The sequence below is a fragment of the Drosophila yakuba genome, chromosome 2L, assembly GCF_016746365.2.
Source record: "Drosophila yakuba strain Tai18E2 chromosome 2L, Prin_Dyak_Tai18E2_2.1, whole genome shotgun sequence".
Taxonomy (NCBI): domain Eukaryota; kingdom Metazoa; phylum Arthropoda; class Insecta; order Diptera; family Drosophilidae; genus Drosophila; species Drosophila yakuba.
Genome location: NC_052527.2, coordinates 23,178,969 through 23,193,505, shown reverse-complemented (window position 1 = coordinate 23,193,505; position 14,537 = coordinate 23,178,969). Strand labels below are relative to the sequence as shown.

The window sequence follows — 14,537 nt, the reverse complement described above, 5'->3', positions numbered from 1 at the left end:
TTATTTATATATTAATATTGATTTATATTTTTTGACTGATTACTTATTCATACCATATTATAATTTCCATTAAGTATTACTTTGAGATCAATAAATAATATCTTTTAAATAGTAGTAGTTCATCATATTTAGAAATGCCTCGTCTTAATAGACCCACTGCTTCTCAACGAGCAAGAACGCAAATGTTGAGAAATAGGGTATAAAGGGAAAACGAAGAGTACGCAGAGGTGGAGAGAGTGGCAAATACATTATCTCAGCGAAGGTGGAGGGAAGATTCCCTAGTCAGGGATGTAGAGCAGGGCGTCAATACATTGTCTCGAAGGTCGAGACGCTTGAATCGCCCAGTTCGTGCGGTTGAGCAAGCGGCTGACACTTAGTTTCGTTCTCAAAGGCGACAAGTTCCTGCTCTTCGCGCAATAGAGCAAGCAGCCGATACTCGACGTCGTTCTGAAAGGCGACAAAATAGCGAGAATCGTGCTGTGGAGCAGGTCCAAAATACTGCTGATCATAGGGAAAGGCGCTTGGATCCTGCTCTTCGCGCAGCTGAACAAGCAGCCAATACTCAGCGCCGTTCTATAAGACGTTTTGATCCCACGCATCGCGCAATTGAGCAAGCAGCCGATACTCGGCGCCGTTCTATAAGACGGTGAATCAGCGAGAATCGTGCTGTGGAGCAGGTTCAAAATACTGCTGGCCATAGGGAAAGGCGCTTGGATCCTGCTCTTCGCGCAATAGAGCAAGCAGCCGATACTCGACGTCGTTCTGAAAGGCGACAAAATAGCGAGAATCGTGCTGTGGAGCAGGTTCAAAATACTGGTGGCCATAGGGAATGGCGCTTGGATCCTGCTCTTCGCGCAATTGAGCAAGCAGCCGATACTCGACGTCGTTCTGAAAGGCGACCAAATAGCGAGATTAGGGTTGTGGAGCAGGTTCAAAATACTGCCATCCGTAGAAGAAGGCGCTTGGATACCGTGTATCGCGCGGGTGAGCAAGAAGCAAATACCCTGCGTAGAGCACTGGCAAGAGATACACAGGAACGCTTATTAGAAAGAGAGCGAGATAGGGCAATCAGAGCTAGGTCTAGGGCCGGTAGGGATCGCAGGGCAGTCGAGCAGGCGAGAAATACACTTGCTCGACGAAGCGCACGATTAGCTGCTCGACAAGCAACGATCGATGCTATTAGAAATATAAGTCAAAGAGTAAGTCAGTATAGAAGCCTTAGTGCAAATAGGGAAGCAGAAAATCTTCGGAATGCACTTCGAAGTCAGGAGATTAGACTTGATATAGCTCAAGAAAATAGGACTATTAGAATCAGACCTATTGAAATAGAAGCTCACATAGCTACATTCAATAGGAATATTACGCTTGGCCCAGATCAGATTTGCTTTTGTTGCAAAGGATTGTGGTTCCCCAAGCAAATAAGTAAGCTTTCTAGGTCTTATTTGGAAGAACATTGCGAGTTCAGGGAAGAGATATACCAAAATGCACTGGTAATCTTTTCAAGTTTTGCAAAACTTGTCACAGCAACATTAAAGCCGTCCGAAAGCCCAAAGGGGCCATTTCAAATGGCTTAGATTTCCCAGAAATTCATAACTCTTCGAGGGGCCAAAGTCCCTTGGAAGAACGAATGATTTTACCTCGCCTTCCATTTATGATTATAAAGTCAATAGGTCATGAGCGTCAAAGTGCTATTAAAGGAGCAGTTGTTAATGTCCCTATTTCAGTAAGCAATATCGTGACGTCTCTTCCACGAGCTTTCAATGAAGCAGAGGTAATTCAGCTCCACCTCAAACGAAGAATGGAATACGGACATGATTTCATGGCAGAAACCATACGACCTGCCAAAATTGCTGACACTATGAGGTATTTAGTTAATATGGAGCTTTATAGAAAGCACAATGTGTCAGTTAACGAGCAGTGGATCTCTGACTTCACATTCGAAACTGTTCCATTTATAGCATCTCAAGCTGATGTAGCCTTTGTAGAGGGACAGCTAGCCATCCAGCAGGAGGATGAAAACTCGGAGGCGCGTAATTCTGATCAGAATACAGAAGCCGAAGAACTAAATCCTGGAGGACAAGAAGCTTTGCTTGAGAATAACCAGACACATACTGTAGGAATGACGAGAATTACAATAGCTCCAGGTGAGGGCCAAAATCCTCTCGACGTAATTCTCGATGCTGATTCTGAAAAACTGGCATTCCCTAGCATATATGCTGGCATTAAAAGACCATCTTCAGAAAGTTACACAACCATAGTTAGATCAGAACTTAGGAATGTAGATAGACGTGGTTGTCGAACTGATAAGTTATTCTTCAATTATAAGAAGTTGGAATTAATAAAAATTCGAAATAATATTTCAACTTGCTTACGTAAGCGGAGTGCCTCCAGTGCCATTACAGCTGCTAACGTCCTGAATGAAGACTTTATGGGCAACCTCATTTCTCATGATGAGGGCTATAGGATCCTTAGGGATATTCGCACGTCTCCTGCTCACTGGGAAGATGAGAAGAAAAAGGTCATGGCCATGATTCGCCAATTTGGGCTGCCAACTTTTTTCATAACTTTATCGGCCGCTGAAACTAGGTGGCCAGAGCTGTTAGTACTGCTCAAGCGCAATGTAGATAGGGTTAATATAAATGAAGAAGAAGCTTCAAGCTTGCAGTTTAGGGAAAAGGCGCACCTTACAGACCCAGTGACGTGCGCTAGATATTTTGATTACAGATATAGGGAAGTTTTAAAACATATGAAAAAGCCTGGGGGTGTCTTTGGAAGTAATTTCGTTACTACCTATTACTGGCGAGTTGAGTTTCAACAGAGAGGTTCGCCTCATATTCACGGCATGTTTTGGCTGAAAGATGCCCTTAAAGTGGATTTAAACAATGAAGAGTCTATGCGTACTGTAATAGCCTTCATTGATCAGTTTGTAACTGTGGATGTTACAAACCCAGATTTGGCTCCGTATATTGAATACCAAAAGCATAAGCACGGGCATTCGTGTCTTAAAAAAGTGCGGGGACAATCCATTTGTCGTTTCGGTATTCCATACCCTCCAATGCTCCGGACGGAAATATTAAATCCACTTCCCGAAGCAACTCAAAATTCTCTTCATCACGAAAACTTTAAAAAAATTTGAGATTTTCTACTTCGCAATCATGCAGATGAGATGATTAGCCATTTAAACATATTTGAAAATTTTCTTTCTCACAACAATGTGAGCCTCAGTTACGAGGACTACATTTATGCTATTAGGTCTAGTTTGAAAAAACCACAGATTTTTCTGAAGAGAACATTTGCAGAAATTCAAGTAAATGCTTATAATAAACACATTCTTTCTATGCAAAGGGCAAATATGGATATCCAGTTAATTTTGGACCCTTTTGCTTGCTGTAGCTACATAATTAATTATATTAACAAATCCCAACGGGGTATTTCGAAGTTAATGCGAGAAGCAGGTAATGACATTAGGAGAGGCAATTCAAGCATTCGTCAAAAGCTACAGTATCTTGGTCACAAGTTTATTTCAGGCACTGCGATATCTGCTCAGGAAGCCGTATATTGTTGTCTGGTAATGGCGTTGTCAGAAGCAAGTAATAAGTGCGTTCATATAAACACCTTCCCTCCAGAACAACTTAGACCTACACGCGACCTTCAAAATATGCCTCGGAATTCAAGTGACATATTTTTGAAAGGATTGCTGGATAGATACGAACAAAGACCAGATTTCCATGAAGGCCTGTGTTTAGCCGATTTTTCAGCAAATTATGAGTTTTATGAGCCGTAGAAGTACTCGTCAGAGGGCAAATAGTGACGATGACACTGAAGAAGGTAATAACGTTTTAGGAGATGTTTACTTTCCGCTCCGAGATGGAAGCGGCTTTATAAGAGAAAGAAATAGGGCTAGTATTATTAGGTATAGGCCCTTTAATATTAATACAGATAGGGTAAACTATTTTAGATCGTTAGTAATGCTCTTTTCTCCGTGGAGAAACGAACAGGTAGATTTGATTCAAAGAAATTGCGAGGAATTTTATAAGGAGAATGAGGAGGCTATTAAAGCCAACTTTGAAAAGTATAATGCCATAGATAGTTTAGAAGACGCGCTTAGAAGGGCCATGGAAGCCGATAATATAGAAGAAAATGAAGAAGAGGAGGCCGAACCCAATGAGGAGTTTAGGGCATTAGCTATTCCTGAAATATCTTCTCAAACTAATGTTTTAAACTTAAACAACAATTTGTTAGATGTTGATCCGGATAGCAATATCCGGGTAATAAAGCTTCCGCTTTCCTTTCCATACAGCTCTATATTTGGATCGTATCTGTGGAGTCCTTTTAGGTTTTTTGAACTCACAGAGATAATGCGACAGCGAGATGACCAACCATTTGCAATTGCACTTAATAACATGGCATCCGGCCAAATGACGTCTGATGATGTTAGCTTGCTTAGATCTAGAATTTCCGATGGAACTCAAATTCCAAAGGTGCATTGAGTCACCTTTTTACAAGTAATCAGGACACAGATCGGTACAATAGGGAGAAGCTTAACTCGATACCCACTGCTCAATTTCTCTCGGAAGCTTTAGACTCAGTTAAGTCCGCTCAGATAAGCTTAGAGCAGAGGAACAGATGTCTGGAACAAGCTAGGTCCCTAAAAACATCTAAGACACAAGGATTGTGTACCTCGCTCACTTTAAAAACCACTGCCAAATATATGATGACGGATCAGATGGTCTCGTAAACGGAGCCACTGGTGTCCTTAGAGAGATAGGCTTCACTCCAGATCTTCTTTGGATACAATTTTTAGATGAAAGCATAGGAATAAATGCGCGTTCCAAGCGCAGACATTGTGAGGAGGCTTCATGGACGCCAATTTCGAAAATTATAAAAAGTTTTCAAATTAATTTCAACCAGGCAACTACGAGGGTCGTTTGATAAGTCCGTGACTTTTTGTATTTGCCGCGCACCTGCTCTAAATACAACACTGCTCCTGTCAGCAGTTATCGATTAACAGCTGACTGTAAAATTTTGAGAAAGCTGCGTTTTTTGGTTTGCGTTTTATAGGCATTGAAAGCAGACGATCTCGTGAATTTTAACGAAAATGGAAAAAAGTGAATTTCGTGTGCTAATTAAGCATTATTTTTTGCGTAAAAAATCCATCACCGAAACCAAGGAAAGACTTGATAAATATTATGGGGACTCTGCACCATCAATTTCAATGGTTAAGAAATGGTTTACTGAGTTCCGTTGTGGTCGTACCAGTACCAGTGATGCCGAACGTTCAGGTCGCCCAAAAGAGGTCGTCATGCCAGAAATCGTCGACAAAATCCATGGAATGATATTGGATGATCGGAGAATGAAAGTGCGTGAGGTAGCTGAGGCTGTAGGCATCTCAACTGAACGGGTACATCACATTTTACATGAATATTTGGACATGAAAAAGCTTTCCGCGCGATGGGTGCCGCGATTGCTCACACACGACCATAAGCGCAACCGTGTGACCATTTCAAAGGAGTGTTTGGCGATGTTCAACCGCAATCCAAACGAATTTTTGCGCCGTTTCGTTACCGTAGACGAAACATGGATCCACCACACCACACCAGAGACCAAAGAACAATCAAGACAGTGGGTTTCTCCGGGTGAACGTGCACCAAAGAAGGCCAAGGTGGGTCTGTCGGCCAACAAGGTCATGGCCACAGTTTTTTGGGATGCACAAGGTATCATTCACATCGATTACCTTGAAAAGGGTAAAACGATCACCGGCGAATATTATTCAGAGCTTTTGGACAGATTCGATATTGATTTGAAGCAGAAACGACCGCATTTGGCGAAAAAAAAAGTGCTGTTCCATCAGGACAATGCACGGGTGCACACGTGTGTAGTCAGCATGGCAAAATTTCATAAATTGGGCTACGAACTGCTACCCCATCCAGCATATTCTCCAGATTTAGCCCCCTGTGACTATTTTTTGTTTCCAAACATGAAGAAATGGCTCGGCGGTAAGAGATTCGGGTCAAATGAAGAGGTCATCACAGAAACAAACGACTATTTTGAGGGCCTTGAGAAAACCTATTATTTGGAAGGAATAAAAAAATTGGAAAAACGCTGGACTAAATGTATAGAGCTAAAAGGAGATTATGTTGAGAAATAAAACGCTTCTTTGACGAAAAAAATATATTTTATTCAAAAAGTCACGGACTTATCAAACGACCCTCGTACAATTGACCGAAAGCAGTTTCTAGTGGTTCCTGCAGAAGCAATTACTATTCATAAAAGTCAAGGCGCTACGTACAGTAAATTGGTAGTTCACACTAACTCCAGCATGCAGAGGGCTGCGCTGTATGTAGCCTGTAGTAGAGCCACAAGTGCGGCCGGTCTTTTCAGTATTGGACTTTTTGTCCCCCCAAGATCCGCTCAGAATTCAGCTTTAAAAGCAGAGCTCCGATAATTGCGTTCCACTTAGCTACTGAATACCCATTTCGATTGCTTAATCAATAGTCCAAACATTCATATTTTTTTCCATAATACGAAAAGTTTACACTGCCGCACTAGCGATGTTTGTTCCGATCGTCTAATGCTTAGGTCTTCTCTTTTGTGCTTCGTTGAAGCATCAACATACTCAAATGAGGTTTATGAAATTCCTGGCTTTACCACAACAGTGAGATTAGATTGCCAGTCAGTAGCTAGTGGAGCCCGACCAAAAAGAGGCATTCTCGTTTTTATTCGAAACGAACTATTCGAGGATGTTAGTCTTTGCTCAAGTGGTCGATTTTTTTCAAATCTTTCAAATTTAGCCTCTCCAGTGTTTGAGTTTGCTATCTTTAAGTACCGATCTTTAGGGATTCTTGTTTTATATAAAAGTCCGACCTATCCCTTCAAGAAGTTTGAAACTAAATTTAAGGAGTTATTTCAGCAACACACATTTTTAAATAGTGATTGTTTAGTTTTAGGAGATTTTAACTTTTGCCTCCACTCCACTTTCTGCCTGCTACAAGCAAATTCGATTTTTTAGTAGATGTAAAAGGTTTTAGTTCGTTGCTAGATTTGGATTCGTCTACAACCAATAGCAATACGCATATTGATTGGGCGTTTTCAAATATTTTCGATAATCGGGCCACTGCGCGCACATTTGAGACCACATATGGTTACCACAGTCGTATATTAGTTAGCGTTAGGGAGGCAGATTAGGTATTGTAGTTATTTATATAAACTAAATAAGTATATATTTTTGAATTTTTTTAGTTATTTAGTTATAAGATGTATTCATTATAAAATTTAAAAAAAAACCTACAAAAATAATAAATATTTAATTTATTTATTTTTTTTGTTATTAGATGTTTTTAATTTTAAATAAAAAAAAAATTAAAAAAAAAAAAAATAAAAACAAAAAAAAGGGCAACCAAATAAATAATATTTTTAAATAAGTCTGATAATTTAATTTATTTAAACAAAAAAAAAACAAGAACCCCAAAAAAATAAATAAAACAATAATTGATATTTTTAAATGAGTGTGATTATTTAATTTAATTTAATAATTCATTTTTTTAGTTATTTAACTTAATAATAACAATATCTATGCCTCCGTATGCTACGGACAAACAAAATTTTAGGGGAACATGGAGTTTTATAAATTTTACAAAGTTTAAAAACTCAAGTCGACCCGTAGGTCCCCAAAATTGATTTTGGCTTAAACGACCCCGTTGTAACTCGACGGCCTCTACGTAGTGTTCCCTGGGTACCGATTTCTAAATTCTAATCGGAAGCTAATTCGAGCGGCGAAAAGTTACGTACATATATGAAGGCATATTTGTTGTTTTTTAAATGTAGCTGCTGAGTAACGGGTATCTAATAGTCGGGGAACTCGACTATAGCGTTCTCTCTTGTTATACCCGTTACTCGTAGAGTAAAAGGGTATACTAGATTCGTTGAAAAGTATGTAACAGGCAGAAGGAAGCGTTTCCGACCATATAAAGTATATATATTCTTGATCAGGATCAGTAGCCGAGTCGATCTGGCCATGTCCGTCTGTCCGTCCGTCTGTCTGTCCGTCTGTCCGTATGAACGTCGAGATCTCAGGAACTACAAAAGCTAGAAAGTTGAGATTAAGCATACAGACTCCAGAGACATAGACGCAACGCAAGTTTGTCGAATCATGTTGCCACGCCCACTCTAACGCCCACAAACCGCCCAAAACTGCCACGCCCACACTTTTGAAAAATGTTTTGATATTTTTTCATTTTTGTATTAGTCTTGTAAATTTCTATCGATTTGCCCAAAAACTTTCTGCCACGCCCACTATAACGCCTACAAACCGCCAAAAACTGTGTTTAAGACTCTTCTTCTCCCTTCCACTAGCTGAGTAACGGGTATCAGATAGTCGGGGAACTCGACTATAGCGTTCTCTCTTGTTTTTGTTTGTAAATCATAATTTTCCTTCCGACTAAAGTCGGAGTTTTGTAAGAGAGTAGGTTCCGTCAGTTTTGTTTTTAAGTGTAAAAATGCTTTTTGACAGTCTTCTGTCCATTCAAAAGGAACTTTCTTTTTACATAATCTAGTTATGTGCCATGAATAGTCGGCGAAGTTTTTAATGAATCTTCTATAATATGCACAAAATGCAACGAAACGCCTTGCGCTATCTGCATCATCAGGTACTGGGAAATTTTTGATGACATCATACTTCTTGTCATCTGGCAGTATTCCTCCATATGTGCATTCATGTCCCAAAAAGGTAACTTCACGCATAAAGAATGAACATTTCCCTGGGTTTAGATTGTATGTATTGTATTGTATTGTATTTGTTAAAAACTTCTGATAAGTTATTAATCATATGCTTTTCGGAACAACCTATCACTATTAAATCATCCATATAGATAAATGCTTGCGTTGGCTCAAGGCCAGAAAATGCAATAGTCAGCATTCTTTGAAAAGAATTTGGCGCTATTTTGAATCCAAATGGTAATCGTGTAAAACGATATTAACCGTTTGTTGTTGAGAATGAAGTTATATCTCATGAACTCTTCCCAAGTTCAATCTGGTGAAAACCTGACATCAAGTCAAGGCCTGAAAAATATTTGGCTCGACCTAGTTGATCCAAAATGTAATCAATTCTAGGGAGTGGAAATTTATCAGACAACAGTTTTTTATTGATTTGACGATAGTCAATTACTAATCGCCATTTCATTTTATCTGAGTCTGGAAGAGATTTTTTCGGTACTAATAGTAATGAGCTATTGTATTCCGATACTGATAGTTCGACTATTTTATCGTCGATCAAATTTTGTACTTCTTTTTGAATTTCATCTTTTTGACTATGAGGATTTTTATTTAGTATATACTGACTCATCATCTTTCAATCTCAATCTTTGTTTGTATAAATTATTAGCCGAAATTGGTTCTGTTGTCAGACCAAATATATCTGTATATCTACTACAAAGCCTTTTTAGCTGGGGTTTGAATTGTGGTGGGAAATTTTTCGACAATTGGGACATGACAGTTTGTTCTCTTGTCTCTTTATTTGGTTGAATTACATCATAACTTGAAAATAGCACATATTGTAAGTTGTTTGCATTTAATAGTTTATCAGTATGATGCTTATTTAATTTTCTGACATAACCATCGTTTGATGTTGAAATGGTATTCGCTACATAAATATCTGTTTCTATTTATACCCGTTACTCGTAGAGTAAAAGGGTATACTAGATTCGTTGAAAAGTATGTAACAGGCAGAAGGAAGCGTTTCCGACTATATATTCTTGATCAGGATCAATAGCCGAGTCGATTTGGCCATGTCCGTCTGTCCGTCCGTCTGTCCGTCCGTCTGTCTGTCCGTATGAACGTCGAGATCTCAGAAACTACAAAAGCTAGAAAATTGAGATTAAGCATACAGACTCCAGGGATATAGACGCAGCGCAAGTTTGCCGAATCATGTAGCCCACAAACCGCCATAGGCTGCCACGCCCACACTTTTGAAAAATGTTTTGATATTTTTTTCATTTCTGTATTGGTCTTGTAAATTTCTATCGATTTGAAAAAAAATTTTTTGCCACGCCCACTCTAACGCCCACAAACCGCCAAAAACTGTAGGTGTTGAAGACTCTCCTTCGCAGTGCACTAGCTGAGTAACGGGTATCAGATAGTCGGGGAACTCGACTATAGCGTTCTCTCTGGTTTTATACTCGTTACTCGTAGAGTAAAAGGGTATACTAGATTCGTTGTAAAGTATGTAACACGCAGAAGGAAGCGTTTCAGACCATATAAAGTATATATATTCTTGATCAGGATCAATAGCCGAGTCGATCTGGCCATGTCCGTCCGTCTGTCCGTATGAACGTCAAGATCTCAGGAACTACAAAAGCTAGAAAGTTGAGATAAAGCATACAGATTCCAGGGACATAGACGCAGCGCAAGTTTGTCGATTTATGTTGCCACGCCCACTCTAACGCCCACAAACCGCCCAAAGCTGCCACGCCCACACTTTTGAAAAATGTTTTAATATCTTTTCATTTTTGTATTGGTGTAAATTTCTATCGATTTGCAAAAAAACTTTTTGCCACGCCCACTCTAACGCCCACAAACCGCCCAAAGCTGCCATGCACACACTTTTGAAAAATGTTTTGATATTTTTTCATTTTTGTATTGGCCTTGTAAATTTCTATCGATTTGAAAAAAAATGGTTTGTCACGCCCACTCTAACGCCCATAAACCGCCAAAAACTGTAGGTGTTGAAGACTCTGCTTCGCAGTGCACTAGCTGAGTAACGGGTATCAGATAGTCGGGGAACTCGACTATAGCGTTCTCTCTTGTTTCGTTTGGGATCAATATATTTGTATCTTCAATTGAAGTTATATTGATTTTTCGGACAACTTGTGATTTACGTTCCAATAATAATAGAATATTATTACGAGTGTTGTATGTTGTATACTATTGGAATTATTATATTATATTATTTTAAATTATTGGGTCTAATTATAAACCAATCTTCTTTTGGTCTGAAGTCTAATTGGCAGTTAACTTTTTTATAAAATCAATGCCAATTATTCCATCACATGGTTTGTGAAATTGTTGTGAGAAATTTTGTATTTATTTGTTTGTAGCTGTATTGAGGTTAAGCCCTTATATTCAAAATTCTCTTTTCTAATGCCTTGAATATTTATTATACGGTCATCTTGTATATTATTGAAGTAGTCGGCTTCTTCTTTTAGTATGGAAATATCTGCACCTGTGTCAACTAAGAAAGTGAATCTTTTTCCTGTTGCCACATGGTCAAATGCAATGAATATATTTATACATAGATGAATGTACATGAGCTTAATTTATTGCTGTGTATCTGAGGGTTGTTGCGAGTTTCCCGAATTATTTTGGGTTACTCTCACACTAGCATTATCATTGTTATTGTAATTATTTCGATTTTGATTGTTTCGGCTTCCTCTATTTGAGTTGCCACGACCTCAAATTGTTACCATTATTTTGGTTGCCGTTATTGCCGTAATTGTAATTATTGTTATTGTCAGGGTTATTGTAATGGCCATTGCCTCTGCCGCGACTATTACTTCTATAACCTTAGCGTCTTATTACATGATTCACATTTCCGGTTACTCTGGTGCTTGTTCTTATGTACAATATTTATGCCTCCGTATGCTACGGACAAACAAAATTTTAGGGGAACATGGAGTTTTATAAATTTTACAAAGTTTAAAAACTCAAGTCGTCCCCAAAATTGATTTTGGTTTAAACGACCCCGTTGTAACTCGACGGCCTCTACGTGGTGTTCTCTGGGTACCGATTTCTAAATTTTAATCGGAAGCTATATCGAGCGGCGAAAGGTTACGTACATATGTATATGAAGGCATATTTGTTGTTTTTTAAATGTAGCTGCTGAGTAACGGGTATCTAATAGTCGGGGAACTCGACTATAGCGTTCTCTCTTGTTTTTTATTTTTATTGTTTGATATTGTTATGTATTTATGTATTTCTTCTATCTTTTTTACCTTATAAAATATTATTTAAAATCTAATTTATGACCTACTTCATTTCCTAATAAAACTTTATCTTCTACTGTTATTTCTATATTTATACCCGTTACTCGTAGAGTAAAAGGGTATACAAGATTCGTTGAAAAGTATGTAAAAGGCAGAAGGAAGCGCTTCCGACCATATATATGATATATTCTTCATCAGGATCAATAGCCGAGTCGATCTGGCCATGTCCGTCTGTCCGTTCGTATGAACGCTGAGATCTCAGGAACTATGAAATCTAGAAAGTTAAGATTAAGCATACAGAATCCAGAGACATAGACGCAGCGCAAGTTTGTCGATTCATGTTGCCACGCCCACTCTAACGCCCACAAACCGCCCAAAACTGCCACGCCCACACTTTTGAAAAATGTTTTATTATTTTTTAATTTTTGTATTGGTCTTCTAAATTTCTATCGATTTGCCAAAAAAACTTTTTGCCACGCTCACTCTAACGCCCACAAACCGCCCGAAGCTGCCACGTCCACACTTTTGAAAAATGTTTTGATATTTTTTCATTTTTGTATTAGTCTTGTAAATTTCTATCCATTTGCAAAAAACTTTTTTCCACGCCCACCCTAACGCCCACAAATTGCCAAAAACTGTCACTGTTTAAGACTCTGCTTCGCACTTCCACCAGCTGAGTAACGGGTACAAGATAGTCGGGGAATTCGACTATTGCGTTGTCTCTTGTTTTGTTTTATGTTTAAACTTCTCGTATTAGTTTCAGTAACCGTTGTGTTTTTCGACCGATGGTGATTGGCCAGAAGAGGCTTATCCCAGTGGTGGGGCTTGCCACCTGTCGCCATCGGGGATTTGCGTCTACGGTGTTGTGTTGTTATTCGCCCTGCTGGGTGTTTTTGCTGTTCGCAAAAAAACACAGGGTGCTCTTGGTACTATGTGGTGGGTGCCCCCGTTTTTTCTCCCATGTAGTGAGGAGGGGGTGGGGCGTTGGGGCAAGTGGAAGTTGCCGAAAATTGATGTATAGTCATTTATTATGTGGAAGAATACTTTCTAAAAGTTAGAAAAGCATTTCAGAGAAAAAGTTTTTTGTGTGGCCATGCTCTCGTCATGGGTGGGGTTTGAACACAGGACACCGTGGTTAGCAGGTAGTTGCGCTATCCACTACACCACGAGGCCCCACAGCTATTGACATTAGGAGAGGCAACTCAAGCATTCGTCAAAAACTACAGTATCTTGGTCACAAGTTTATTTCAGGCACTGAGATATCTGCTCACGAAGCCGTATATTGTTTTCTGGGAATGGCGTTATCAGAAGCAAGTAATAAGTGCGTTCATATAAACACCTTCCCTCCAGAACAACGAGTTCGTATGCTTAGACCTACACGCGACCTTCAAAATATGCCTCGGAATTCAACTGACATATTTTTGAAAGGATTGCTGGATAGATACGAACAAAGACCAGATTTCCATGAAGGCCTGTGCTTAGCCGATTATTCAGCAAATTATGAGTTTTCGAAAAACCCGTAGAAGTACACGTCAGAGGGCAAATAGTGACGATGACACTGAAGAAGGCCATGACGTTTTAGGAGATCTATATTTTCTGCTCCGAGATGGCAGCGGGTTTATACGGGAAAGAAATAAGGCTAGTATTATTAGGTATAGGCCTTTTATTATTAATACAGATAGGATAAACTATTTTAGATCATTAGTAATGCTTTTTTTCTCCTTGGCGAAACGAACAGGTAGTTTTAATTCAAAGAAATTGCGAGGAATTTTATAAGGAGAATGAGGAGGCTTAAAGCCAACTTTGAAAAGTAGAAGGCCATAGATAGTTTAGAAGACGCGCTTACAAGGGCCATGGAGGTAGATAATAGTGAAGAAAATGAAGAAGAGGAGACCGAACCTAATGAGGAGTTTAGGGCACTAGCAATTGCTGAAATATCTTCTCAAATTAATGTTTTAAACTTAAACAACAATTTGTTAGATGTTGATCCGGATAGCAATATCCGGGTAATAAAGCTTCCGCCACTTATATCCCCTTTAAATTTAGCAAATTTAGTTAGATCTCTAAATTTGGAGCAAAAAACTTTCCTTACACATGTCTTGCATAATGCAAGGACAAATCGAACCTTTTCTGAGTTCGTAGGTGGCGGAGCAGGTGTCGGCAAAAGTAGACTAATATCAACCTTATTTCAGTCCCTATCCAAGGAGTATAATAATAGAGTAGGATGCTACCCAACTTCTGTAAAAATTTTACTGTGTGCTCCCACAGGCAAAGCTGCTTTCGGAATCGGAAGATCCACTCTTCATTCCATGTTCTCTCTCCCTGTAAATCAGGCTGGGTCCGCATTTAGAAGTTTAAGCCCTGATTTGTTGAACAAACTTCGTTCAAGATTTATTGATTTTAAAATTTTTATAATAGTCGAGATTTTTATTGTCGGTGCAACAATGTTTTCTCATTTGGACTCACGCCTAAAGCAAATTTTTTCTAATGTTGAAACTCCTTTCGGAGATATTTCGGTTATCGTGTTCGGCGATCTTAGACATTTGCGGCCCGTATGTGATC

The 14,537-nt window shown here is 39.1% G+C and overlaps 1 protein-coding gene across 1 annotated transcript in view; it reads right to left on the bottom strand.

Moving 5' to 3' along the window:
- Positions 1-14,537, bottom strand: part of LOC122319461 — a 55,884-nt gene that overhangs the window by 5,232 nt on the left and 36,115 nt on the right. Inside the window, exon 4 of the mRNA XM_043206787.1 lies at positions 2,373-2,496. Coding sequence (XP_043062722.1) covers positions 2,373-2,496 — 124 coding nt within the window. The remainder of the gene's footprint in view (positions 1-2,372; positions 2,497-14,537) is intronic.